At 45.8% G+C, this 27,515-nt stretch overlaps 1 protein-coding gene across 3 annotated transcripts in view; it reads right to left on the minus strand.

The window, feature by feature from the left end:
- The window catches only part of ZNF618 (zinc finger protein 618), a 178,238-nt gene that overhangs the window by 26,133 nt on the left and 124,590 nt on the right, over positions 1–27,515 (minus strand). For 2 of the 3 annotated variants that reach the window (XM_023223774.1, XM_023223776.1), the window contains 7 exons: positions 26,351–26,428; positions 25,761–25,799; positions 21,524–21,613; positions 20,595–20,630; positions 20,421–20,498; positions 12,490–12,579; positions 232–471 (listed from right to left, as the gene is read on the minus strand). In XM_023223774.1, the coding sequence (XP_023079542.1) occupies positions 232–471; positions 12,490–12,579; positions 20,421–20,498; positions 20,595–20,630; positions 21,524–21,613; positions 25,761–25,799; positions 26,351–26,428 (651 nt within the window). Of the gene's footprint in view, positions 1–231; positions 472–12,489; positions 12,580–13,103; positions 13,164–20,420; positions 20,499–20,594; positions 20,631–21,523; positions 21,614–25,760; positions 25,800–26,350; positions 26,429–27,515 lie in introns of all 3 variants that reach the window. The other variant, XM_023223775.1, reaches the window with a different exon arrangement.

Below are 27,515 nucleotides of genomic sequence, written 5' to 3' on the forward strand. Positions count from 1 at the left end.
GTTTGCAAACCCTCTGATTTAAGGTGAGAAGACTTGGCTCACAAATGTCAGGTGGCTTGCCATGGTCACAGAGCCAGCCAGAGGCAGAGCTGGGACTCAGATTTGTCCCAGATCACTATGGGACTGCCACTCTCACTCTTGCAAGGGAACAGCAACCCCAGGCACAGCTGTGGCAGGTGGTGAGAAGGGCAGGGGTGGAGAAAGTGTGGGGGTCACATAGGCCGTTGGTACCTGCGGTTGCCTTGCTTGCCGGAGATCCCGAATTTGGAGTGCGAAACGTCTGGGTTTGGGTGGCTGGAGGGGTGCGGTGTAAGAGGGTGGCGCATCGGACCACGGAGGCCGGAGCTTTTTTCCCCGACTGGTTCGTCTGGGTCTTCGCTGCCACGAAGCGTGGAGATGGGGAGACCTCTGGATGTGAACACTCAGAGCCCGTGTCTGGATCATCTGGTGGCTCCCACCCGGGGGCAGTACCTGAGAGGGTCACGCTCTCAGTCCCCGAGGGCCCTCCCAGCTGGCAGAGTGAGTGGCCTCTCAGGCCACCAGCCCCACAGTCCAGGGTTGGGACTCTCTCTGCCCAACCTCTTCTTGTGCCACAGAGAACAAGGATTCTCACTTAACTCAGAGCCAGAGAAAGTCCAGGAGTCTGGAACCTTCTGTTAGCTCATGCTTAGTTATCTGGTGGCCACCAACCAGCCTACTGTGTAGGTCACCCATAACCCTTGACCAGCCCAGTCTCTGGACTGACTGGCTCTTAGGGCATCTGAATTGGTTAACCCAGGTCCAAGTGCATCTTCTGGAATGTTGGTTTCTAAGCTCCTTTTCCATTAAAGGAAGGCCGGCTTGGAAGTTACAATAGGAAGCACACAGGCAGGGATGTGCCGGGGCTGGGGCAAGGCAGAGGGGCCTGATGGTGCCTCCAAGGTTTTAGGGCAAGGGGCTCTGTGGCACCTTGTGGGCACTGAGTGGGAACTGTTGCTCTCAGGGGATGCTGCTCGACCCAACACCTGACGCTTTAATTGAAATAAGCGTAGCAATTCCCGGATGCTATCTGGGGAACCCTGCATCATCATGACCCAGGCCCCCTGTCTCCCTCACCTGAAAATTCTGTAGAAGCTGGAGTCACTGAGAACCAGGGGCTGACTCTCAAGCAGTTTCCACCTCTGGTGGTCTTGAGAGAGCATCAGTCGGCCTCATTCACCCTCCCCTGAACCCTTAGCAGTGGTGGCCAACCCCTGAACCTGGCCACACTTCCACCATAAAAATGAAAGAGGAGGGGGCAGTGGTCTTCTCCTTCAGAGATCATGCAAAATCTGCAACTCTCCCTGAGGGGCAGGAAGGGGGCTAGGCAGCAAGAGGAAGCGGGGTGGGGGCGGGGGCTTGGTACTGACCAGAGGCTCATAAAACCCCCAGGAATTAGTAACACCAGAGGGTACTGTCTTGACTCAGTGCCTGGCCACAGCCCTGACCTGCCTAGAGAAGGACCTGGCTGTTGCCCCCCTGGCCCAAGCAGGTGGAGGCAGGCCCCATTATCTCCCTGCTCCTAGGACAGCATCCGTCCTGAGCACTGTTTGCAGAGCTCAAATGAAAAGGACCCCTGGCCCGCCACCTTTGCTCATTCCTGGCACAGATGGCAAAGCTCAGGCCCAAAGAAGCAGGATGCAGGGCCTTGTCCAAGGTCACAGAGGAACTGAGTGGCAAAAAGAAAAAGCCACTCTATGGTCCTTCATTTACCACGCTGGTGCATGGCGTGAGCTGTGAGGACTGGGGCTGCCTGTTCTCTCCCGTGGAGGGTCACCCACTCCTTGCCTACAGTGGTGGCCAGATGCCGGGAGCAGGGGAGCTCTTTAGTCATGCCTCACTTAAACAAGCCCTCATCTGCCCACTCCAGCCCAGAAACAAATCCCAAGGCCTCAGTCTGCGGAAAACACTTTTGTCCCTTGCAACCTGAGCTGTCACTCTCAGGACTCTTTCTTTCTGAACCAGGAACTGACAGGTCAGTCTGGGTGGCAAAGGACACTTGTACACCTTCTCTCCCACTCTCCATCCCTCTTTCTGAGCTGAGGGCCTCAGAGGCCCCTGAGTCCCACCAGGGGATTGCTTGTCTCATAGTTTCCAATTTTTTTTTTTTTTGCCACAGAATGAACCGACACATTCAATGTTGCAATATGCACCCGGAGTCCATTTCTAATATCTCTGCTGGTTTCCTGTGCGAGGTGGAGTTTGGGGGCCACAGCTGGTGATTCACTGTAATGGAACCAGCCTTGAGTCTGGAGTGAGGCAAATCCACCTCTGAAGCCCAGCTCTGTAACCCTCGGCCTCCGCAATCTTGGAGACGACACCTCCCCTATCTCGGCCTTTGTTTTCCCCCCTCGACTCCACCAACACTGGGATGACCCTCTCTGCATAACCAGCCTCACAGGGACTTTGTGGGAATCCAAGAAAGTCTCAGAAGCATCCTGAATGATAAACTGCTCTTCAAATGTAAGCAGCTATTACTGGTATTTTTCAGAGATTAAAAACAACCCAAGGCCCAAAGACTTATTCTGGCCACAGACATAGTAAGTTTGTTGATGGCAACACACAAAGTTACTGCTGAGATGAGACAGGGCTCAAGTCTGCCGGCTGTACAAGGATGTCTTTGGCACAAGGCCGTGCACTCCTCCGCTCTCCATGGCAGTGACCCACACAGGAACAGAGTTTCTGAGCGACAGCCTAATCAAGCTGCTTTCCCTTTGAAACCTCAGGCTCCATCCCTGCAGAATGACTCTAGAAGCCCCTCTGGATCGGCCTGCTAGAGTCTACAATTCCTGCTGTAAAGATCCTGGCATTCTGAGGGAGAGAGCCCCCTTTTTTCCCTGTGGCAGGGAGCTCAGGAACATGCATAAAGCACATAGTATCACACGCCTGAGGGTATCACCTGTGTGCTCCGATCACCCTGCTTGAGACCCGCTCCCCTCTCCAGCTTCCTCGCAGGTCACTGAGCTCCTTGTCTTCTCATATCCTACAATATCCTTTCTCTTTCAAGCTCATAGCCTTTGTGCATGCTATTCCCTCTACCTCGAACATTCTTCCCTCCAACTTTTGACTGTTGGTCCTACATACTACACTTAAAGATCTCTTCCTTAGGGAGTCTGCCTCCCGAAACCTCCCCACTTGGGACCATTTATTTGTCGGTCCCCTCTTGTATTCCCTTCCAAGGACCGATCACTATCAATAATGACACAGTAGGAACTCTGATCAACGGCTCTCTCCCTATTAGTGTATATACTCCAAGAGAGTAGGAAATCTGCCAGCCTTGCCCGCCATGCACAGGGTGTCTGGCACATTCCCTGATACACAGTGCTCAAGAGACATTGTGGAATCCGTGTATCAATGCGTGAGCGGCCAGAAAATTTAAAGTCAGAACTGCCGAAGAAGAGCATATCGAAGATGGGATCCCAATGAGGGCACATAATGGTGCCATGAAGCTATCTGACATGTTATCCTCCCAGTGGTCCCAAGGGTATGAGGCAGATGGGGCTACTAAAGCTCAGAGAGGTATGACTATCAATTCTGGGTCACAGGGTGGGTTGGGCTGGGCCAGGATCAATGTCCCAGGCTCCTGACTCATTCTACTTAACAGTGTGCTCCCTCTGCTGACCTCACAGGGAACACTGTCATGCTGGAATTCCTACCTGAGCTTTTCCTGAGAAAGAATGAAAGAGTCTCAGACAGACTGGCTGATTTCCCCTGTAGGAAACACACATGCGATATCTACACACAAGACGTATCTAAAAAATAACAGAGCACTGTGGTCTCCTTTCCAGAAAGCTGAAAATTTAACTGGGCCAAAAAAATTTAGAGAATGCAAGGAGCAAAAAAATTCAGAGAATGCAAGGATTCAAGAAAAGCAACCACACAATCAAGGGACGGAGAGACCAGGGGGTTTCCCTGAAACTTCCACGAGGTACAGGAGGATGACACTGCATTGGAGGCAAATGGAACCATGTGCTCAAAGGCTGGAGCTGGAGATGAATGGGAGATGAGATTCAAGAGGAGTCAACCAGGGAACCCCTCCCTGTGGATCTTCATCTTAGAAAGAGAACTGGAGAACTCACACTTCTGGCCATGATGGAGTAACTGGTACAAGACTAGCCTCCTGCCATATTCAACTATGAAGTTGGACAAAGGTGGTGCAGAACTGTGATTCAGGACAGAAAACATGATGTGAGCCCCATGGTCACTCTAGCTCTCTGCCTGGGGAGCTTCTCTGGACCAGGGCAGAGAAAGGTGGAGCCCAAACATCTCAGTGAACGAAGGAGACAGTGATCTGAGTTCAGGGCTTTTGAGGTGGCTAGAATTTGCACGGCAAATTAACAAAGAAGAGAGAATTGTGCAACAAAAAAGAACTCCAGAAATGTGCAGATGGGCCCCCGTGAAATCTGGCTGAGTACCAAACTGTATTTGTGCAGAGTGAGTCTCTGCAAAGCCTAGCAAAAAATAGCTAATGGGGGGTGGGGGTGGGGGGCTGTGAAGTAAGTGAAGATTCAAAAGTCACACAAGAGTAGGAGATATTTTGGAGTTTCCCCCTGCCAGAGAGGAGAGACCTTGCTCAATACTTCAGGCATTCAGCTAAGAAATGGCCAGAAAGCCCATGCCTTAGAAGAGCTGTTCTAACCCCAGAATAAGAACTATTCTAGACCTGCCCTAACACAGCTTAAAAACCAGCTTTTGAAGTATTGAGTTGATTTGTAATTAACCACCTGCCAGAACAAAACTCTTTTCAGAGGAAGACAAAATCAAGTCAACAACACAGCATTCCCAGGATGCAGCATGGAAGAAATAATTATTTTCCAGGCAACACAGGAAAATGTGACCATAATCAAGAGAAAAACCAGTTAACGGAAACACATAGAAATGACAGGGAAGATGAAAAATAATGAAGAGAAATAAAAATTTTAAAAAGAAACCAAATGAAACTTAGATGAAAAATATGATAGCTGAAATAAAAAGTTCACTTAATAGATTTTTCTAATAAAGCAGGTTAGACACCACAGAAGAGAAGATCAGTGAACTTGAAGATGGGGCAATAGAATCTATTCAAACTGACGCACAGAGGGAAAACAAGGCTGAAAAAATGAACAGAGCTTCAGTTGATCTGTAAGCATTATTGATTATCAAACATCTATGTAATTAAAGTCTCAACAAGAGAGAAAAGAGAGATTAGGAAAGAAAAAGAGTTGAAGAAATACTGGCTGAGAATGTTCCAAATTTGATGAAAAATGTACATTCATGATCCAAGAAGCTCAATGAATCTCAAACAGGATAAACACAAATAATGAAATTGCTAAAAATTAGTAACCCCAGAAATACTTAAAAGTATCCAGAGAAAAAAGATACACTAAATAGAGATGAATAACAATCAGAATGATCTCTGACTTTTCATCAGAAACAACTTAAGCTAGAAGACAAAGGAATGATATTTTTAAACATAAAAAAAATTATCAGTCTAGAATTCCATATCCAGAAAAAAAATCCTTCAAAAAAAGATGTGAAATAAAAACATCTTCAGTTAAGAGAACCTTTCACCAATAGACCTACAATATAAGAAATGTTAAAGGAAGTTCTTCAAGAATTAAAGAAAATGATAATAGATGGAATTCAGATGTACACAAAGGAAAGAAAAGCAAAGAAAATGGAAAATATGTAAGTAAATATAAAAGGCATTTTCTAATTTCTCAGTTACTTTAACAAATTACTATTAAAGCTAAAACAGTAATTGTTGGGTTTATAATATATGTAGGCATAAATGTATGATAAAAATAGCACAAAGAACAGGAGGGCAGTAAATGGGAAGTATACCATTGTAAGGCTTTTATATTATATGTAATGTGTTATGATATAAATTTATGGTGCTCTGTAACATATTAAACATGTATATTATAAATCATAGAGAAACCACTAAAGAAAAAGAGTTATGGCTAGAAAGCTAAGAGGCATTTTTTAAAAAATGCTTGATTAATACTAAAGAAGGCATGAAAATGAGAAAAAAATGAACAAGAACAAATGGGACAAATAGAAAAAATACAAGATAGTAAACTTAAATGTAACCATATTAATATAGTATATTAAATATAAATGAATTAAACATTTCAATTAAAAGGCAGGGATTACCAGGCCGGATAAAGAAAGGCATAAGAACCAACTATATACACATACTTCAAATACAAAGATAAAGGTAGATTAAAAGAAAATGATGAAAAGAGATATACTAATACTAGAGATACGCAAATACTAATCGTAAAAAAGTTGTCATGGCTTATAGCAACCGACAAAGGAAATTTCAGGACAACAGGCATTACCAGAGATATAGAATGGCATTGCACTACTTTATTATAAAGGGTCAATTCATCAAGGTATAATGATGCTAACTTTGTGTACCTAATAACAAAGGTTCAAATTACATAAATCGAAGACTGACAAACCTAAAAGGGGAAACAGACAAATCCATCATTGGAGTTGAGAATTTTGATGCTTCTCTGTCAGAACTTGGTAAGACAAACTAATTTTTAAAAAAATTAGGAAAGAGTATAGAGATGTGAACAACATTATCAACCAACTTAGCCTAACTGACACTATGAGATACATCTTTTTTTTTTGTCAAGTGGACATGAAACACACAGCAGAAGAGACCATAAGGTAGGTCGTAAAACTTATCTCAATAAATTTTGAAGATTGGAAAATGCAGAATATGTTCTCTGACCACAATGGAATTAAGTTAGAAGTCAATAACAACAAAAAATCTGGATAATTCCCAAATATTTGGAAATGGAATATATTTCTAAATAATCCTTCCTACAAAGAAAATTTCAGGCGCGATGGCTTAACTGTTGAATTGTATAGAATACTTATGTAAAATAATACCAATTCTATATAAACTCTTCAGAAAACTGAAGAGGAGGGAGTACTCTTCCCAATTCTATGAGGCCAGTATTACTCTGATACTCAACGAGACAAGAACATTACAAGAAAAGAAAATTGTACTGCTGGTTAGAAAGTAAAACGACACAACTACTTTGGAAAACAATTTGGCTGTTGTTAAAAGTTAAACAACCATCTATCATATGATCCAGCCATTCCATTCTTACGTATTTACCCAAGAGAAATAAATCATTTGTTCTCACAAAGGCTTGTACGCAAACGTTCATAACTGCCTTATTTATATTAGCTCCAGAACTCTAACCAGAAATACTCCAAATATCCACCCATAAGTGAACAAAGTGATTGTAGCATGTGTATCTGGAATGGAATACTACTCATCATCAATTAAAAGAGAATGAACTACTGATACATGTAAGCATAGATGAATCTCAAAATAATTATGCAGAGTGAAAGAAGCCAGACCTCTCTCCCCAAAAACACATACTTAGATACTGCAAGATTCCATATATGTAAAATTCTAGGAAATGCAAACTAATTTACAGTAATAGGAAGCAGATTAGTGTTTGCCTTGGGATGGGGAAGTGGTAAGCAAATTACAAAAGGGCATGAGAAAATGGTTGGGGGTGATGGGTATGTTAATTAGATTGTGGTGACCGTTTCATGGGTGCATGCATAGGTCAAAACTTCTCAAACTGTACACTTTAAATAACAGGCACTTTATTGTATGACAATGTACTTCAATCAATATTTTTTAAAAAACTTTACCAGAAATATTCACTTTCTTAATTATGACCTTCGTTAACACACCACTGATTAAATATGGGGCATTCTGCTAATCCTAGGACTGTAGTTCCCTGCCCTTGAGGAGACAGTTTTGGGAAGGATATCAAAAGCAAGTAAAATCCTGAGGAATTTTAGATAGAAGTGAGAGGAAAACATGTTCCTAAAAACAAATTACTGTATAAACTAACCTTGGATCTTTAAGTAATTTAGATGCCTATGCAAGAACTTGATTGTGGGGTTATTCCACAATGTATACATATGAAATAATCAAGTTATACACCTTAAATATATCCTATCAAAAAAAAAAAAAAAAAAAAAAAAAAAAAAAAACCAGAAGCTTCAAAGAAGGAAGCCATTTTATCTGGCAAAGAATAATCATCCCCAGGTTATAACTTTCTTCAGTTCATTTTACAGTTTGACTTTCTGATATGCTTAATGTGTTTTAATAAAGTATAGGAATGGTGAATTTTTTTAAGTCTATGTAATTCACCAGTACTAACAAAAGAGAATATAAGAATCCATAGAATCACCTCAAAAGATGGAGGAAAAAAACATGCAACATCAATTTATAAGAAAAACTTCTAATAAACTATAAGCCTGTGGTAACCAGATCAACTGATAAAGGGCATCTATAAAAACCTACTTTAGCTAACACAGTGCTTAACAATGAAAAACTGAACTCTGTGATTGGAAACATGGCAAAAATATTCACTGATTTCTTCTATTCAACATTGTGCTGGAGGGACCTAATCAGAACAGTGAGGAAGAAAAAAAATAAAAAGAATACAGATTGGAAGGAAAGAAATAAAGCTGTCTTTATTTGTGGACGACATCAATATGTAAAAGAAAATCCCAAGAAATCTACAAAAAATCTATTAGAACTAATAAGTAAATTTAGCAAATTTGCAATATACAAATTCAATACACAAAGATTGATTTTTTTATATGCAATAGCAACAGACAATTGGAAAATTAAATTTAAAAGTCACAGCAGTGTCACAAACCAAAAAACACTTGGAGATACGGAATGAAATATGTGCAAGACTTCTCTGAAAAGTACAAACTGCTGCTGAGAGAAACTAAACAAGCCCTAGATACTTGGGGAAATATACCATGTTCATGGATTGGGAGACCCAATATTATTGTAATGATGATTCTCCCCAAATCGATCTATAGATTCAATATAATCCCAAACAAACTCCAAGTTGCATTTTTTTGGCAGAAATTAGAGAAGACTCTAACATGAATATGGAAGAATAAAGTTCTTAGAATAGCCAAATAGTCTTGAAAAATAACAACATTGAAAAATTAAGAGTAGCTGATTTGAGACTTACTAGAAAGCTTTCAGTAAGTAAGATCATGTGGAATAGGCATAAAGATAAACAGACCAATGGAAGAGAAAAATACTTACACTTATACATTCAAATAACTTTCCACAAAAGTACCAGTGCAAAGGAATATGAAAAGATAATCCATTCAACACACGGTGTTGCAATAACCAGGTATCTGTATGGAATAAAATGAATCTCAACTCATACCTCACATCATTTGAAAAATTAACTTAATATATCACAGACTTAAATGAAAAAGCTAAAATTATAAGGCTTCTGAAAGATAATAAAAGAGGATATCTTTACCAGTTTGAGGTAGGCAAGGATATCCTTGAGGTAGAACCCAGAAAGCACTAACTACAGAAAAAAATGACAACCTGGACTTCATCAAAATGAAAGACATCTGTTCATCAAATGATGCTGTATGAAAATCAACTGGCATGCCAGAGACTAGGAGAAAAATCCATAACACATATATCTGACAAAGAACCCAGGCCTACTGGAATATATAAAGAACTCCTACAACTTAATAATAAAAAGACAAATAGCCCAACCAAAAAAATGGGCAGAAGACTTAAACAATTTCCAAAGTAAAATATGCAAGTGGCCAATAAGCAAATATAAAGATGTTCAACATCATTAGTCATCAAGAAAATACAAATTAACACCACAGTGAGATTCCACTATCCCCTCACTAGAATAGCTGGAATTAAACAGACCAATGTCATCAAATGTTGGCAAGAACATGGAGCAAGTGGAACTCCCAGGCACAGCTGGTAGGAGTGAAAGATGCTATGGTCATTTTGGAAAATGGTTTGTCACTTATTAAAAAGTTAAACATACTATTCCCCGTGACCCAGTAATTCTACTCCTTGGTATTTATCCAAAGAAATGAACACATATGCCCACAAAATCCTCATATAAGCATTTTCATAGCAGCTTTATTTGTAATAGCCTGAAGCTGGAAACAACCCAAATTAACAGGTAAATGGCTAACAAATGGTATTTTCATACAATAGAACATTGCTCAGAAGTAAAAAAGCATGAACAACTGATACATACGATATGTTAAAATATGAATCTTAAAAGCATTCTGCTGAGCAAAAGAAGTCAGACATAAAAGAACACAGATTCTATGACACTAATTCTAAGAAATTCTTCCACAGTGAGCCTATGTCCTTATAGGGACACTCACTAGACCCAGGGAATCAAGTCCTAGCCCTGGAAACCACCTGATGAAGCCCTCAAATCCATCTCTGCCTCCACAAGGAGTCCATTGGCACACAAATCTCTAGAACCAGACAGAGGCCACTGCAGGACCTATCTCTTGGTCAGCCTTAGATAAATAATTCTCTGTTGAATCCAGGCTAAACCTCTCATGCTGTATTTTAAACACAGATGACCCCTGAGTTCCCAGACTTCAGTAGGTAACAGAGAGATTCATTCAACAAGCAGATACAGAAAGAAAGAGAGTTCATAACAGAAAGCAAAAGAAAATGAGGAAGAGAGAAAGAAAAGTAGACAGCCCTTCAGGAGAGATGCACCAGGCTGTCAGGGTGGTGCATCTCTTAGGGGGCAAGAGACACACCCCTTTCTGCTGTACCATCTGACATGGGATGTAGGATAGCTTCATGGTTGAGTATGGGCTTAGAGCTTGCCTGCTGGAATTCAAAGCCAAGTTCCCCATCTTACTAACTCCATGGCCTTACTCAACTTGTCCCAGGAAGCACTGAAGATAGTCTCTAAAGGCTGAACCCAAGGTTATAGTCTGCCCTTGTAGCTAACACCTCACTGAAAGTGCATTCTGGGTAGCATCCAGTCTGGGCACCAGGCAGCAGGGCAGTTGCTGCTTCACTGGAGAACACAGACATGGCTGCCCTGTACCTGCTTATGGAAAGCTGGATCCCCAGAGGGGCGCAGGCCATGGTGTTCAAGCCCGACCATAGTCCTGCTGTCTGGGCATCAGCACCACAAGTGGGTCAACTGGACAGTCGGTGCCTACCCAGTGGAATCCTGCATCCTCTCTCCCCACACAAGATCTGGCTCTATGGTGGGTACTGAAAGACCCATACGGCCCAAGCTGGGAGGTGGAATGAATTCTTCTAGTGGGGCCATAGCAGGTACCTCATGTCAGAGATGTCTATAATCCAGATCCTGGGCTCAAAAGACCTTAAAGAGCTTTCACAGATGGGAAACTGGAGCCCACAGAAGGAGAGCAACAGGCACAAGATCACAGAGCAGTGAGGGGCAAGCAGAGATGAGAATCTCAGCCCAGTGCTCGACTTTGGGACTGGAGTTCTTGCCCACAGGGACACCCCTCAGCCCCTGCCACTCTGCCCAGAGGGGAGGAATTCCTGGGGAAGCTACCTGCACCACCCTCCAGGCTCTGAATACTTCTCCCTCCCTATCCGATACCCTTGGTATGCCAACAGCAGGGCTTCAGGAAGGACTCGGGCCTTCCCAGACTATAAGGGGCTTCAGCCCCCAGTGACCTTCTGTAAACCCTCCTTCTCTGTTTGGACCTAAGTCTTCCCATCCACAGAATGGGAGGTGGTATCCCCGCAGCTCTGCTGTGAGAAACAAAACCAGTAACACTCCCCAAAATGTTGCTAAACATCCAGCCCTTCTGCCCTGAGACTTCACAAGCCCCGCCCCCATCAGACATTGGTTTCCGCACCTGTACATGAAGGGGAAGGGAGGCTGATGGGCCCCCTAGCTCATACACTCAGGGATCCAAGGATGGTGACCCTTCTAATATCCAGAAAAGGAGGTGGGAAATCAGCAAGGTAGGCTCATGGGCACCAGGAGGATAGAAGGCCAGGATGTCCCTGTGGGAAGGGCCCTTAGAGCTCTTTCCTTTCCTGGTCAGAGTGGGAGATGGTGGTCCAGGGTCGGGATGGGGCCTGCCCCACGTCACAAGCAGGCCTGGGACTCAGCTGGGATTAACAGCCAGGGCTTGACTCCTAGCTCAGGGTTCCTGCCACCTCCTTAGCTTCCCACCATCAAGGCCAAGAGGGAGCTTTCCTGTCCAGTTAACCATGCCCCTAGCCTGGGCTCCTTCCTGCATCTGTTCAGACTGAAGCTGTATCACGGTGCACTGGCTTTGGGGGTGGAGATTCATAAACCTCATGATGTGGGGGCACCTAGAAGAGGGCCACAGCAGGACTTGGACAAGTGATGTCCACCCTCCTTACCCCAATTACATGGGCACAGGACTCTGAGTCCACTGAGGGAGGGCTCGGACTCTGTTCTGGGTTAAGAGGGGGACTTCTCAGCTATGCCAGCCACTGTAGACAGGTGGCCCTAGGTCAGACTTAACACCTAAAAACTGACCCAGAACTGAGCTCACCTTGCTTTCACCATTTCCTAGCCAAATTCCAGAGGCCTGGCCAATGGTTGGCCCACGCTGTCCCCAGCCCTCCAATCCCCATCCCCACCGGGAGGAGGTACTCACTGATGGGGGCGTGTAAGGCCACATGCTCCTGGTAGGGAGTGTAGTACTTGTACTGTTTCCCGCAGAATTCACAGGTGTAATTGCCAGTTTCTGTCCAGGAAGGAAACGAAGGTGTAAGAATGGGCAACTGGCCCCCACCAAGAAGCATCAGCGTGCTCCCACCCCCCAAAAAACTCCTCCCCATTCTGGGACCATCAACTGGAATCAATTCTGACTCTAGAGTTAGAAGACCCCTATTCGAGTCCCAGCTCAGACATTTCGAGCTGGGTAACCTCGGGCAAGTCTCTTAACCTCTCTGTGCCTCAGTTTTCATATCTATAAAATGGAGGTCATAATAGGACCACCTTGTAGGATTGCTGTGAGGATTAAATTTTAGATGGCAAGTGCTTAGAACAGTACCTGGCACATTGCTCCACCCCAGCCCCGGTGCTCAAGAAATGTGCTGACCTCCAACACCAACCTCTTCATCAGCCCCTCTACAAGCCCTGCCCTCTGCAGTGGCCACACCCAGGGTCCCCTCATCTCCAGAACCTTCCCTACCCCCAAGCACCCCCCACCCACTGGCAGCAGGGGTCACTTCTTCCTCTCAAGTCCCACCCGACTTTTATCTTTACCTCTCTTTTGGCACTGCCTAACTTCTTTCTTCTTAAAAATGTCTGATGTAATATTGTTCACTGGGGGAAAATTATAAAATACTGATAAATACAAATACAAAATAAAAACTAAAGAGAAATTTCAATTATCTGTAACTCCCAAAGAGCAGCATCTACTCCCTTGGGGGAGGGTGCCCTGGTTCCCACTCTTCATTCTGTTTCATCTGGGGTGTGCTTCTCTCACTGATACCACCTGTCTGGCTCCTGTGAGCCCTGAATTAGCCAGTCCTGATCAATATCCTCTTTGTAATCTGGTGTATTCAATCGACATTACTTTGTGGACATCTTGCCGAATCAATAAATATTGATCTCTCCTGCATTTATTGGCTGCATGGTTCCCCCTGGACTTTGGAATTTGCTGAGCCAGTCCTCTATACCAAGGGACATTGCGATTGTTTCAAAATTTTTTTCCCTATTAAAAAAAAATGTTGTGACTCAAGTTTTTATAGAAAATTTTCCACATTTACCCATTAATTTTACACATTATCACAAAATAAAGGCTATTCCATATAATCTTTGCACATTATTTCCTGGGGAAAAATTCAAGAGAGGGAAAGGGTATGTATTTTTAAGGCCTTTGATAACCATAGCACCATCACCCCAATCAGAAAGGTGTGAAAATGACCATTTATGCACACTACAGCCAGCATTAAGTATTATCATCTTCTTAAATTCTGCCTATCTGATGAGAAGAACTATATTACACTGCTGATTTTATTTTCCATTTCTTTGATTTCTTTTTTTTTTCTTTGATTTCTAAGGAAATTGATTATTTTTCATGTTTAATTAACTATCGTTTTTCTTTTGTGAGTTTCCTTTTGTGTTTACAGCCAGCATTTCTATAGGTATATTGACATTTATGAAATCACTAAACTCTTTGTAGATTAAGGATATCAACATTTTGTTATACATGTTAAAATTAATTTTTTCTTAATTGGTCTATTAGTCTGTTTATGGTTTTTCTCTCCCGCTATAGAATTTTTAGTAGTTAAATACTTTTTGTAACTGATTCATAAACATTGGAAATAGTAAGTTATTTGCTCTTTGCAGGATTCACAGTTATTAGATCAACTGTATTAAACACATTATTTAAATTCTATACAACCTTATTTGTCTACTTGCTCTGTCAAGGACTAAGTATTGTGATAAATCTTTCCACTTCACTGTATTTCTAAATTTATTTTGTATATTTGGAAACAATGTTGTTTGATACCTAAAGGTTCATGGGATCACTGTGAACTGTATTTAGTAACATAAAACTATTTCCAATACAGTGCTTCTCAAAGTGCGGTCCCTGGACCAGCAACATCAGTATCACCTGGGAACCTGTTAGAAATGCAAATTCTTAGGAATCACCTAAGACCTACTGAAAAAAAAAAAGTTATAGGTGTTGGGTCCAGCAATCTGTGTTTTAACAAGCCCTCCAGAAAATTCTGATGCATGGGAAAATTTAAGAACTCACGCTGTAACATTTAATTATTCCATTTTATTAGTTTGTGTGGCAAAATTTGATAATTAATTTGTCAGATCCTGATTTCTATTTGTTTACATGTACGTAAAGACATGTCCCAACATTTTCTCGTACTGTCATTCATTAAACAGATACTGTGCTAAGTGCTGGCACAAAATGCTAAGCAAAACAGGCAAAGTTCCTGCCTTCAAAGAGTTTACAGTCTAACAAAAGGAGATAAAAAAAATCAAAGAGTCACTCAAATTTAAAACTCCATCCACAGTAAGTGCTCTCAAGCAGACATACGCAGTGCTATAAAAATCCATGATAGGGAATTTAATCTAGTTCTGGAAGTAGGAAAGAGAAGCTCAAGTGCAGAGTAAAGATAAGGAATTAACCTTGTCTCTAACGTCTCTAATAAACCATTAACAATTGGATTATTTTAAATCAACCTGACAAGCTTTGCCTTCTAATAAAGGAGATTATGCCATTTGCTTTTATTGCTATAATTGATTTGGTTTTACAATCATGCTCCACCCTGATTGCTGCCTTAATTCCCAGTTGTTTTATATATGAACTCTTTAGTTTTCCATTATTCTCCGATATTCCATTAATTTCCAATACTGTTTATTGTTTTAGACAATTAGTATACATTTCTCTAATTGTTAATAGTCAAGTGGGAAATGACACTTTTCAGTCTATCACCACTGAGAAAGGTAGTTTAACCCAGTGTTTCTCAAACTTTCGCACATCAAAGAATCATGTAGAAAGACTGTTACAACACAGATTGCTGGGTTCCACCCCAGAAATTTTGATCCTGTAGGTCTGGAGTAGGCCCTAAGAATATACATTTCTAATAAGCTTCCAGGAATGCTGATTTGCTGGTCTGGAGTCACACTATGAATAGGAAGGCTTAACCTACTTTACTGTAGCCCTCACCAATTCCTCCTTCCTTTAAAAAAAAAAAAAAAAAAACCTTCATCTTAAATATTTTAGAATAATCTGCCTTCTGCAATTGTATAATCGGATTTGGAACATTTTAAACTAACTTCTAGTTTATCTTGTTTTACTACTCACAGTTCCTCTTATACTATGAATGTCTCACAATTGAGTCTTTAAAGGTACTCTATGACTTAGTTCATCAGAGTACATCTTCAAATAATTTTGTGAAGATAGGTACATAGAAAAAAAAGTATGTTTTTAAGCCCTTGCTTTTCTCTTTACACACAAACCACAGTTTGTCTAGATATAAAATTCTTAGATTACAACCTTTTCCCTTCAAATCTGATCCATTATCTTCTAAGATTTAGTATTGCAGAGAAGTCTGAGGCAAGTCCACCTTGAATTCATGTATAGGTAACTTGCTTTTTTATGCCTGAAAGCTTATATAGGTTTTTTTTTTCCCCCTTTATAGTTTTAAAAAGTCACTGAGATCTATGTAGGTACAGGTCTCTTTATACTGAATCTATCTGATGCATGATGAGCCTATTAAATCTGCATATACAGGTCTTCCTTTAGCTGAGCAAATTTTTCTTCCATTAGATCTTAGGAGCACTGTTTCTGGCCACTGGTACTATAACATCAATTATCTGAAACTGGCTCCCTGTTCTCCCTGCTTATCATATTTTCCTCTCATTATCTTCATCTGTTCAAGTTCATCCTTCACATCACTAATTCCAATTTTGCAGATAAACTCAGCTCTTTACTTCATAGAATGTAGTTTTTAATTCTGTTATTACATTTTCTGCTTCCCTGAAATCCTTCCTCGTCTTACTCCTCTCTCTTTGCCTTCTTATTCTGTTGCTTTTTCACCATACAACTCCGGCTCCTTTTTCACAGGGGTCATGCTATGGACCGAACTGTGCCCTCATCCTCAAATTCATACGTTGAAACTCTAACTCCTAATATGATAGCATGTAGAGATGGGGCCTTTGGGAGGTAAGCAGGGTTAGATGAGGTCATAAGGGTAGGGTCCTCACCATGGGATTAGTGCCCTTATTAGAAGACAGGCCAGAAAGCTTGCTCTCTCTCTCTTTCACCATCATGTCCAGACATATGGTGGCCATCTGCAAGCCAGGAGGAGAGCCCTCAACAGAAGCCTGCCATGCTGGCACCTTGATCTCAGGCTTTCCAGCTTCCAGAACTGTAAGAGATAAATTGTTCAGACCACCCAGTCCACAATATTTTGTTGTGGCAGCCTAAGTGGACTTGTAAGACAGGTCACATTTTCTTATAAGAGATGAAGGTTGTCAAACAGAATGGTCTTCTAGATTTTGTGGTAGATCATTTTCAGAGGTGTGCTCTTCTCTGAGTCTCTTAAATTCTCTTTTTTTTATTATATGGAATTTACATAGTTCTCTCATTTTAACTATTCAAGTGACTCTTCCTTATTCAGGCATAAAAATCAAGTAACCCATACATGATTCCAGACTTACTCTGTTTCAACAGACCACACAAATGAGTTTTCCTTTATTCTCCCTCTGCCCATTATCATGGAAGTAATTCTTGGATCTGCAGACGAAGAGCAAGTTAAACCCACAAGGCTTCTTGGACCAACTCTCCCTTTTCTAGCAGGATTCTCTGCTCTGTCATTGCCTGGGCTTCTTCCAACCTAAGTACCTAATTCTCTAATGTGCTCAGCTGATGCTGATGTGAAAGGTGTACTTCCCAGCACTCACTCCTGCTGGGGTGTTTCTTCTTCCTCTGACTACAGAGCTTTACTCAGGCAATCAGTCCCTTCAGAATACATGGTGCCTCTACTGGCTAATCATTTTTAGCGTTCTGTGGCATTGGCCTGCTTATACGTAGCAGAAGCCGAAGAAGCAACATTTTTGTCTCACGAGGCAGCTCCTGAGTGGCAGCAAGGGATGGTCTCACACCACGCCAGCAATCTCAGCTCCATTCAGTCCAGCTGGGAGCACACTGGCAGCCAGACCTAGTCTGATATTCTCAATGCAGTTCTACACTCCTAATAATTTGTGGTAATTCCTCCCAGGTCCTTGCATTGGTTGTCCGTCAGACTTAGTTACAGATACAGAGACCACGCTTCATCCTGTTCTGCATCTTCCTGGGTAATTAACAGGTACCACTTATTTAATGCTTTGCACGCATGTGTAAGGACTACGCTAATTCTTTTACAAATATAATCTCATCTAAGCCCCATGACAATCCTGAAAGGTGAGTTTTATTGTCATCAGCCTATTTAGAGGTAGAGAAACTATGGATTAGACAGATTAGAAAACTGGTAGGACATCATGCAGCTATTAAGGGTCGAGCTGGGAGTCCTGTTTGGGTTGGCTCTAAAACTCTTGCCCTTGACTCTTTCTTAGTAACATGTCTCACTTACTACACCCTGGATATGACCCAGGTGCTCGGCGAGACATTCTGTGTGTGTGCTCCAACAGCACTGAAAAATTCAGAGATGTGCTTGTTCCCAACTTATGGGATGCTCACAAGGGGTAAGGAGCTAGTAAGCTGGTGAAGACAGCATTCAAACCCAGGCCTGTCTGATTTCAAGGCCCATTTTCCTAAGGATAATGATACGGTTGGAAGAGCAGCAGTACACCAGGACCACTGCCAGATCCTGCATAGATACTGAACGGGGAGGTCACAGATCCTCTGTTCCTGTCCTATATCTGTCTATGAATGTCTCTCCCACCAGACTATGAATTCTTTTGAATTCTTTTTTGAGATGGGAGTCTTGCTCTGTCACCAGGCTGGAGTACAGTGGTGCGATCTTGGCTCACTGCAAGCTCTACCTCCCGGGCTCAAGCGATTCTCCTGCCTCAGCCTCCTGAGTAGCTGGAACTACTGGCGCCCGCCACCACGCCCGGCTAATTTTTTGTATTTTAGTAGAGACGGGGTTTCACCATGTTGGCCAGGATGGTCTCCATCTCCTGACCTTGTCATTCACCCGCCTTGGCCTCCCAAATTGCTGGGATTACAGGTGAGAGCCACCGCGCCCAGCCTGAATTCTTTGAATGCTGCAAATATGCCTGATTCACTTTTGTGTTTCCCCTGCAGGGTCTAACTTCCTGTATTTGAGCGCTAAGGGTTTCATCATATACTTTTTTTTTTTTTTTTTTGAGACGGAGTCTCACTCTGTCACCCAGGCTGGAGTGCAGTGGTGTGATCTCGGTTCAATGCAACCTCTGCCTCCCAGGTTCAAGTGATTCTCCTGCCTCAGCATCCCAAGTAGCTGGGGCTATAGGCATGCATAACCACGCCTAGCTAATTTTAGTAGCGTCGGGGTTTTGCCATATTGCCCAGGCTGGTCTTGAACTCCCAACCTCAGGTGATCTGCCCATCTTGGCCTTCCAAAGTGCTGGGACTACAGGTGTGAGCCACCGCGCCCGGCCATATTCTTCATCTTTAAGATGATTTTTATGCTCCTGTTTATCGAGTGTTTACTATGCATGTGACAAGCACTGTGCTAACCACTTTATAGACATGATCTCATCTTCAGTTTCCAGAACGCTTTCAGAAGAGTTAAGAAGAAAGCAAAGAATCATCCCATGACCACATGGACAAGGGATGAGGAAGAAAAAGCATTTGGGGGAAGGGGGAGGGGACACACCCAACCCCTTCCAAGAGCTGGGATCAAGTTCTGCCTGAGGAACGTATCTAACTTAAGTGTTTCAGCTCCTCTGATTTTCCTTCACTCAGATATCCTCATCTGCTCGTTCTGATTTTGTGTATATTTTTACAAGCTGCCTTAGATCCTTATTGGAAGGAAGCAGAGACCATAAAGGTCTCTTCTTGCTGGGTAGTAAGTGAGGTACAGAAAACAAAGAGATAAATAGCAGGTATGGCAATTCCTGAACGGCTGGAAAGGACAAGTTTCACTCACTTGTGGTCCCCCAGCACCTGCCCTAGGCTGGCCACCCAGCCCCTCCCAATCCATCTTCCTCCCAGCAGCAAAACCAGGCTTCCTAAAATGCAAATCGGATCAAGTCCCTTCTCCACTTAGTAAACTCTCTGGCTCATTCACTTGGGGATGCTGCCTGCTAGCATTCAAGGCTCTGTAAGACCTGAAGCCATCATCGATTTCTGGGACCAGCAGGGCTCTCCTGCCTTCACATGGGATGCCGGGACTCATCTCCTACCCTCATCCCCACCCGAAAGCTTCCAGCATTCCCTCAGGTCTCCCACAACTCCCTGCAAGCTGTGTTGGAACTGTTCAATGATCCGCTGTCCCCACCCCCAAAGCCCCATCTGAACTACCCAAGGGCAGGACTACACGTGTCCTGCTCCCCGCTGTGTGCCCACAACACTCAATACAAGTTTATCGAAAACAGGCCAGACGTGTGTGGCTCCTGCCCTCAGGGGTGTCCTGGGACAGAGACAGAGTATTTACCTGTGGTTGCCCTGGACAGCTCATTCGCTGAGAGGCCCCTTCAGGTGACTATGACGTGTTATTTTCCGAGCACCTACTATGTACCAGGCACTGTGCTAACAAGTGGTTCACATCCAGGATCTCATTTAATCCCCCAACAAACCTGTGGGGAAATGTCATCCTCACTCCACGGGTGGGGAGGCTGAGGTTCAGGATGGCTAACAGACCGTGAGGACACCAAGCCTGTAAGCAGTAGCGCCAGGACTCCGTCCCATCCTGGCTGCCTTCACTGCTCTGATCTTGACCCTGTGCTGCCCTGCTGCTCCTCGAAATCTCCAGTCCTAACACTGACTGGCCCAACTGACAGGTGGGCACCATTGCTGCCGTTAAGTGATGCCACCCACTGCTACCCCTGCCCTACCAGTGAGACTGAGCCCTGCCTCCCTTGGCCAGCCCCCACCCCGCCCTTGTGCCCAGAGGGAATCCCGCATACTTGGCCCGATTTTCTGGAATGGCTCCGGGGGCTCCTCCTTCACCTCGTCAGTGGCCACAACACCTTGGTCGAAGGGGTCTGTGGGAGAACATATGGCCCTCAGCACCCTGGTCCCCCAGGTCTCAGGAGCCCAGCCGGGGACAGGGGAGGTGATGAGCAGCCCCAAGGACTTACCTGCCCGGTTCTCGGGGGCTCCTTCCACACTAAATACTGCGCCCGGGCGGGAGGCAGCAGCCGCAGAAGGAAAGAAGCAAACAGGAGCCCTGTTAGTCCCTGCCCAGAGCAGCCTCTGCCGCCGCTCCCAGCCCCTATCCCCATGGGTTTGCCTTGGGGCCCAGGAGGGCTGCCCTGGCCACTGTGGAAGCCCCCCAAAACCAGGACAACATGAGGATACATCCCAACCAGGACACAGCCTGGGCCTCAATCCCTCATCCTCACTGGGATGGACACCCACCCATGGTGCAGGCAGACAGTTTGCCTGGATCTGTTTCTGATTGCCAGCATGGCTTCAAGGGGCCAGGGCAGGAGAAAAGAGGAAGAGATCAGGAGGAGAGAGAAAGCGGAGGTGAGAAAAGGCCAGTGGTAACAGGTGGTGGGCCTGGTTGTCACAGCTTGAGATGGGCTGAGGGTGTGGGGCTAGACGGGGAACCCCTAAGGCCCTTCCAAGGTCTAAGGCCCTCTTTCTAGGATTTTTAAGACTCAAAAATATGTTAACTGTATTGTTCTAATTTCTAATTGTATAATCTAAGATGCTAAAAGGCCATCATTCGTTTTTTAAAACCGGTTTAATTTCATCAGAACATAAAAATGCTCAATATGAAACTATAAAATGACTCGATATGAAATTCCAATATTCGACTAATTTTGACCTATAAAAATGGCAATTTCACTTGGGTTAACCTAAATAGAAGTCATGTGGAATATGATGGTGATGTTCCCGCCCCCAGAATCCTCCAGGGCTGGTCATCCCCCTCATGGTTCTGAGTACTGCCTGGCCTTTTTCTGGGTAAGAGGGAGGAGGGAGGTGGGAAGGGCTGGAGGCTGGTGTCTCTGAGGAAGGGCACTTCTTGGCATGACTCCAATGAGTGAGGGGCCTGACTCACCATCCACTGCATGCAGGTCTCGGTGCTCTTGGAAACAGCTGTAGTATTTGTACTTCTTCCCGCAGATGTCACATGTGTACCTGAAATTGTCTGCATGGGATGAAAACATACACCTGGTTGGTGACCAGGGCTTCAGTCATGTGGGGTGGGGTTTTCCTGGCCAGATCATCTCAGAAACCAAAGATGAAACTAGCCCAGTCTGGCCCCAACTGAATGACCCCGTGGAGAATCAGTTCCTGAGCCAGTCTGTACCTTGGCACTGCCCAAATCTTCTGGACCACGGAAGGGCATGGCACCGCCTACCCTCTGGAACACCCAGCTTCTCCTCTCCGATATGCAGGAGGATCAAGCTCCTGCCTCAGTGCTGGCCCCACCCTCCACCCCAAGCCAGCCTTGTATTGCCTCCTGGGTCCACAGGATGTAGGCTGGGGTGTCAGGGATCCTCTGTGGAGATCCAGACCACACAAGGTGACTGGGAGCCCAGAAGCGACTCCAAAACCAACCCCCAAACCTGCCCTAGGTGAGCTGAGTTCCTCGGGGCCTGGTTCCTAAATGGTCTGGCACACTCTTTGCAGAAGCTCTGTGAGAATAACAATCACTGCAGCGCCCATGCCCAGGTGCTACAGCAACCAGGGCAGCAGGCCAGGCTCTTCCCCTCCATCTCCTCCGTTCTTGCCGCAGAGGGAGGAAGCAGTCTCTCATTTTACACACGAGGAAACTGAGGATCGGAAGGGACATGCCCCAAGGGCACAGCCGGAAGGGCCTGTGATGAGCAGCCTTGGGGACAGCACCCAGGACTCCTTGCCTCTTGATGCTCATGCCCTACATCACCCCTTCCCTGTGAGTCTGGGCTAGACCTGGTAACTGACTTCTAATGAACAGAATGCAGTGAAAGTGACTGCATATCACTTCTGAGGGTAGCTTACAAAAGACCGAGACTTCTGTTTCAAGCATACCTTCTCTCTCTGGCTCACACCTTCTGGCCTCTGGGTTGTGAGCTGCCATGAGAGGATGAAGTGAGGGGTCAGGGCCAGCTGGTCAGGGAGGCTGGGTAGAGACAAGCAAGTGGACAGGTGGCAGCAGATGGTGGGCAGCATGAGAGAGATCCCATGAGAGACCCAGGTGACCAGGAGCTGAGGGCAGCCTCTGGTGAATAGCCAGTGAGGCCCTCAGTCTAAGGGCCTGGGAAGGACAGACCCTAGTAGGTTTGTTAACCCTGCTAACAACCACGCAAGTGAGTTTAAAAGCAGCTCTTTCTCCAGTCAAGCCTTGAGATGAGACCACAGCCCTGGCCAAGTCCTTGCCTGCAGCCAGGAAAAGACCCAGCGCCACAGGACCCAGCAAAGCCATATCCAAATTCTTGACCCTAGAAACTGAGGGATAATCAAAGCTTGCTGTTTCCAGTCATTAAGTTTTAAGGACATCTGTTACACAGCAATAGATAACTAACATGGGGTCAGAGTTTGGATGATCCCCCGGGTCTACCCAACATCTGAAGCTGGACATAGGACATGACCCCCTCCACAACAGCACACTCTAATGTTTGCACTGGCATGGACCTCACGTGTGTGTTCCTTGGGCTGATGTAGGGAGGGCCTATCAATCGCACCTCCCCAGGCACAGGGAGGCTTGGTGGTATGCTCACGGCTGCCCAGTGCGGGTGGTGGACGGGGGAGGGAGACCTAGGATTCAAACATTCACTAACTCCAAGCTAAGGCTGAGTCAGGGCATGTGGCCCTTCTCTGTCTGAATAAGCCGCAAATCAGTACTGGGCTCGGGGAACTCTCTCCTGGTCCCTCTCCCGTCCCCCAGAACCCAAATACAGGATCTGATGCTTGCCAAATGTGACCTAATACTGTCACAAATATCAATGTGACAGTAGCATGAGGGGCTAATCTTTTATTCCTTAGTGGACAGATGGGTGAGTGAATATGTCTTTATGCTTCTATGTATGACTGTACTATTTTCCTAATAAATAAGTGAAAAGTCCTAGAACTGTTAAGAGAATGTGCGAGACCTCATTTCTAGGCCTGCCTCCACTGCTCACAAGCTGTATGGCTCCCCCTCTCTGGGACTTAGTGTCCTCATCTGCAGAATGGGTGGGCTGGACTCAATATTCTCATTTGGGCCCTTTTGGCTCCATGACTCCACGACCAGGCTCCTGCAAAGCAGAGGCCAGGCATTCTAAGCAGGCGCTGCCAGTCTGGGTCAGGGCAGGGCTGCAGGACTGAGAATAAAACAGTGCGCAATGGCCGCGGGGAGGAAACTCCACAGGGAGGAAGGGAAAAGTGATGGAAGGACTAAAAATACCCCTGCTATAGAACCCTCAGCAGCCAGCAAGCCTGCGGACAACGGAAGCCAGACGGAACACAACAGATCATTGAGGGGCTGCTGGAGAAGCCAGGGGCCCAGAATAGCTGAGGAAGGAAAGATAAATAGGGAAGTTCTTTAAATGTGTGGCTGACCGCAGTCAGTCCATGGGAGCCGGAAAAGAATGGAGCTATTGAGGGAGACGGGAGCCAAGGGCCAGGCTGGGGCTGGGGCTGGGGCTGGGGCTGGGGCAGGGGCAGGATAGGCAGGGCTGGAGGAGGAGGGCCCAGCTCCCATCTCCTCCCAGCTGGGGTCCTGTGGCAGGTGTCTAGCCAGCCTGGACCTCAGATTCCTCTCCAGAACATACCGGCTTCTCCTTTGGCACAAGAATCCAAATGGAGTGGATGGGAACGTGCCTTAGAAGAAATGCTGTTGGGACCCAGGCCAGTTAAAATCCTTTTTCAGCCATCGGCACCTCTTCAAACTGCTCTGGTTTGGGGGTTTGTTGGGCAGGGGGTGGTAATGTTTATTTATTATGTTAAAAATCTTTTTTTATGATGGTGTGGTGTAACAAACCCATAGAACGGGGATTGGCACGCAACAGTCTGTGGGCCAAATCCTGCCCACCATCTGTTTTGGTAAGGAATTCATTTACATATTATCTCTGTTCCTGGCACGTTCCCACTACAAGGGCAGGGCTGAACACTTGTGATGGAGACGTCTGGCCTATGAAGTCTAAAATACTTACCATCTGGTCCTCTATAGAAAAATGTTGCTAACCCCGGGTGTAGAAAAGTGTACATACGCTATGTACAGCTTGTTCAATTTCCACAAACCGAAACCACCCATGTAACCGACACCCAGCTCAAGAAACAGAACCCAGAAGCCCCTTCCCCAGGGGAACCGCTCTTCTGACTTCTACCGGCAATAGTCAGTTTTAGCTGCTTTTGCCCTTTCTCTATGCACAATCTTAGAGGACAAACCCTGTTTATGCCTGGCCTCTTTTGCTCACCACTGTTTGTGCATCATCCATGTTGCTGTGTATAGCTATACATTGTTCATTCTCACTACCATACAGTAGTCTTCTGTGTCACTAGACTTATCCATTCAATGAGCACTGGGCATTTGGGGGTTTCTAGTTTGTTAGGAATAGTGTGCTAAGAACATTCTAGTTAGCATCTTTCAGCAGATATGCACACATTTCTGTTGGCAACATACCTACAGGTGGAACTGTGACTTCTGAAGCTTCGTATTATTGGGTGGGAAGACTCCATCCTAGTCTACACCAGCCCGGCTACTCGCTTACCAGGCGCTTGGGGTCTAGAACTGGAGGAATCGCAAGCAGGGCCTGTGAGCAGCAGTGCTGTTGCAGATGTCAAAGCCCTGTGCCACCCCAGGTGCTGGGATATGGCACCCCAGGGCAAATCACCAATAAGCAGTTAGTGCCCCTGGCTGTGGGGGCTCAGGAGAAAACTCTCCAAAGCACTGTTTCCCAAAAGTCAGCTCCAGAGCCCCAGAGTCATGGGTGAGAGTCAAAAGAACACAAGAAACTGCATATCCTGGGCACCCATTGGAGAGGCACGGCTGTGTCTGTCAATGAAGAGCTGGAAATGTCCACAAGAAAGAAACCTGCTCACCTTAGTGAAACTCAAGGTCTCCCAAAGTTACTTGGCTGGAGAAATTGTCACGGACAGAACACCACTAACCTTCCCAGAATGAGCTTGCCACGGAGCAGGCTTTGGGAAGGACTGCTCTGAGGCACCGTGTTGTGGTTTTGTAAGGATGGGCTGGCCCCAAAGCTTGGACCCCAGCACTGTGTCTCTCAGAGGCCACCTGGAACAGTTCTGGGGGAGGGAACGAGCAGCTCCTCTTTGTCCCACCCCAAGCCCTCACCCCTCAGCAGCCCACGGGAGGAAAAAGTACTCACTGCTTTGGGAGGCTCCCTCCCCTGAGGTGGCTTCAGTGTCTGCAAAGAGAGAGAGAGAGAGGGAGGGGGGTGAGGCTACCGGGCCAATGATAGGGCCAGCACCAAAAACAAGAGAGAACGTGGAAGCCACAGGGACGAGCTCACAGTCCCGCCCCGGGCCCCTGATGTCAGCCTCTCCTCCCTGTCTGCCAGGCTCCGGGGGAAACAGATGCCATCCCTCCTGTCTCCAACTCCCAAGCTTGTCATGAGGAACACATGCACTGACCCCAGCACGTGCCCTGTGGGAGCCACTGACACCGAGCAGTGATGAGATGTCCTGGGAGGTGTGACACCCGTGGGGAGCAGGGGGAGCCCTGGGGCGCAGGCCTGGTGTGTCCTGCGGAGTCTCCCTCCCATGCCCACGCTGTCCTGCATCAGGAGGCCTCCCTTCTTCTGCCTGGCACCCTGTCCTACTGATGAAAGTGGGAGGAGAATGGGAAAGGGTGGAGCTGTCAGGGCCTCTGGGGTCACCCACGAGGGGCCCAAGTGGGAAACAGACAGATAGTGGGAGGGGCGGCCCCTGGGCTCTGCCCCAGGGATACTCCTCTCACCTCGGTGTGCCCGCACGTGGGTCTGGAAGCAGTTGTAATACTTGTACTTCTTGCCACAGATTCCACATTCATAAGACCCTGGAAAACAGAAGAGGAAAGGACTGGTCACCCAACCTCTGTGACCACAAGGTCCCAGGACCCACAGGCGATGCCTGCAAGTGTGGCTAACTCTGTCCCAGGGGCAGAGATGGTCCCTGGCAAGGAGGCAGCACCAAGCCAGGAGTCAGTAGGCCTGGGTCTAGATCCAGGTTTGCCTCCCACTCTCTTGGGAAAGGCACCCCCACCATCTCTGTGCCTCAGTTTCCAAATCTGTAAGATGGAGAAGGTAACTTCTTCAGCCAATTCTCAGCCCTACACCTTGAGGGGAAAAAGGAGATGAATGTAAAAGTGCTCTGAAAGGAATAAATTGCATCCACACAAGGAAATCATCACATCATTGCATTACTATAATTTCCAGCAACCCCTTTTCCTTGCCAGAATGGGATAGAGATTAAGACAGACAGAATCAGACACACCTGGGTCCCTGTCCCTGTTCTGTCACTTACCAGCAGCATGACCTTGGTAATTTCCTTAGGTGCACGCAGCCTCGGTCTGCTGATCTGCAGAATGGGACCACATGTACCTACCTCGTAGGGTGGCCCTATACTCCCTGTAGGAAGTGCCCAGCCCTGCTATAGACATGCTCAGCAAGGAGAGGACCCCCCAACATCCGCTGAGGGGTTGCCTTGTTCCCTCAGACACACAGAGACCGACATAGTGTAAATGCCTGCCTCTAACCCCCACAGCCCCTTGCCAGGCCCTTCTCCCAGGAGCAGGGGACTGAATTGGCTGAGCTCCTAGTGGGCACTGCAGAGAGGTTAAAAGACGAGCCTGCCCATGTAAAGGCCAGAGCAAAGGCCCATGGCAGGAAGCCAAGAAGAGCCCCTCAAATCCAGCCTGGCAGGGACCCTAGGGACAGAGACCCTGCCTGCTCCCCCTCCTAAATCAGCCCTCATGAAGGCCTGATGCCACCTGGGCCCAGGCCTTGCTCTTCCTAACAAAACAGCCGGGATTGTGGACAAATGCAGAGGCCCTGGCCCACTCCAGGCTTAGTAATCTAGAGTGGCTGGGGTGGGGACTTGCCTATTCCAAGGTCCCCAGGAAATTCTGGTACCCAGTATCTGGG

This window comes from Piliocolobus tephrosceles, chromosome 14 (genome assembly GCF_002776525.5).
Source record: "Piliocolobus tephrosceles isolate RC106 chromosome 14, ASM277652v3, whole genome shotgun sequence".
NCBI lineage: Eukaryota > Metazoa > Chordata > Mammalia > Primates > Cercopithecidae > Piliocolobus > Piliocolobus tephrosceles.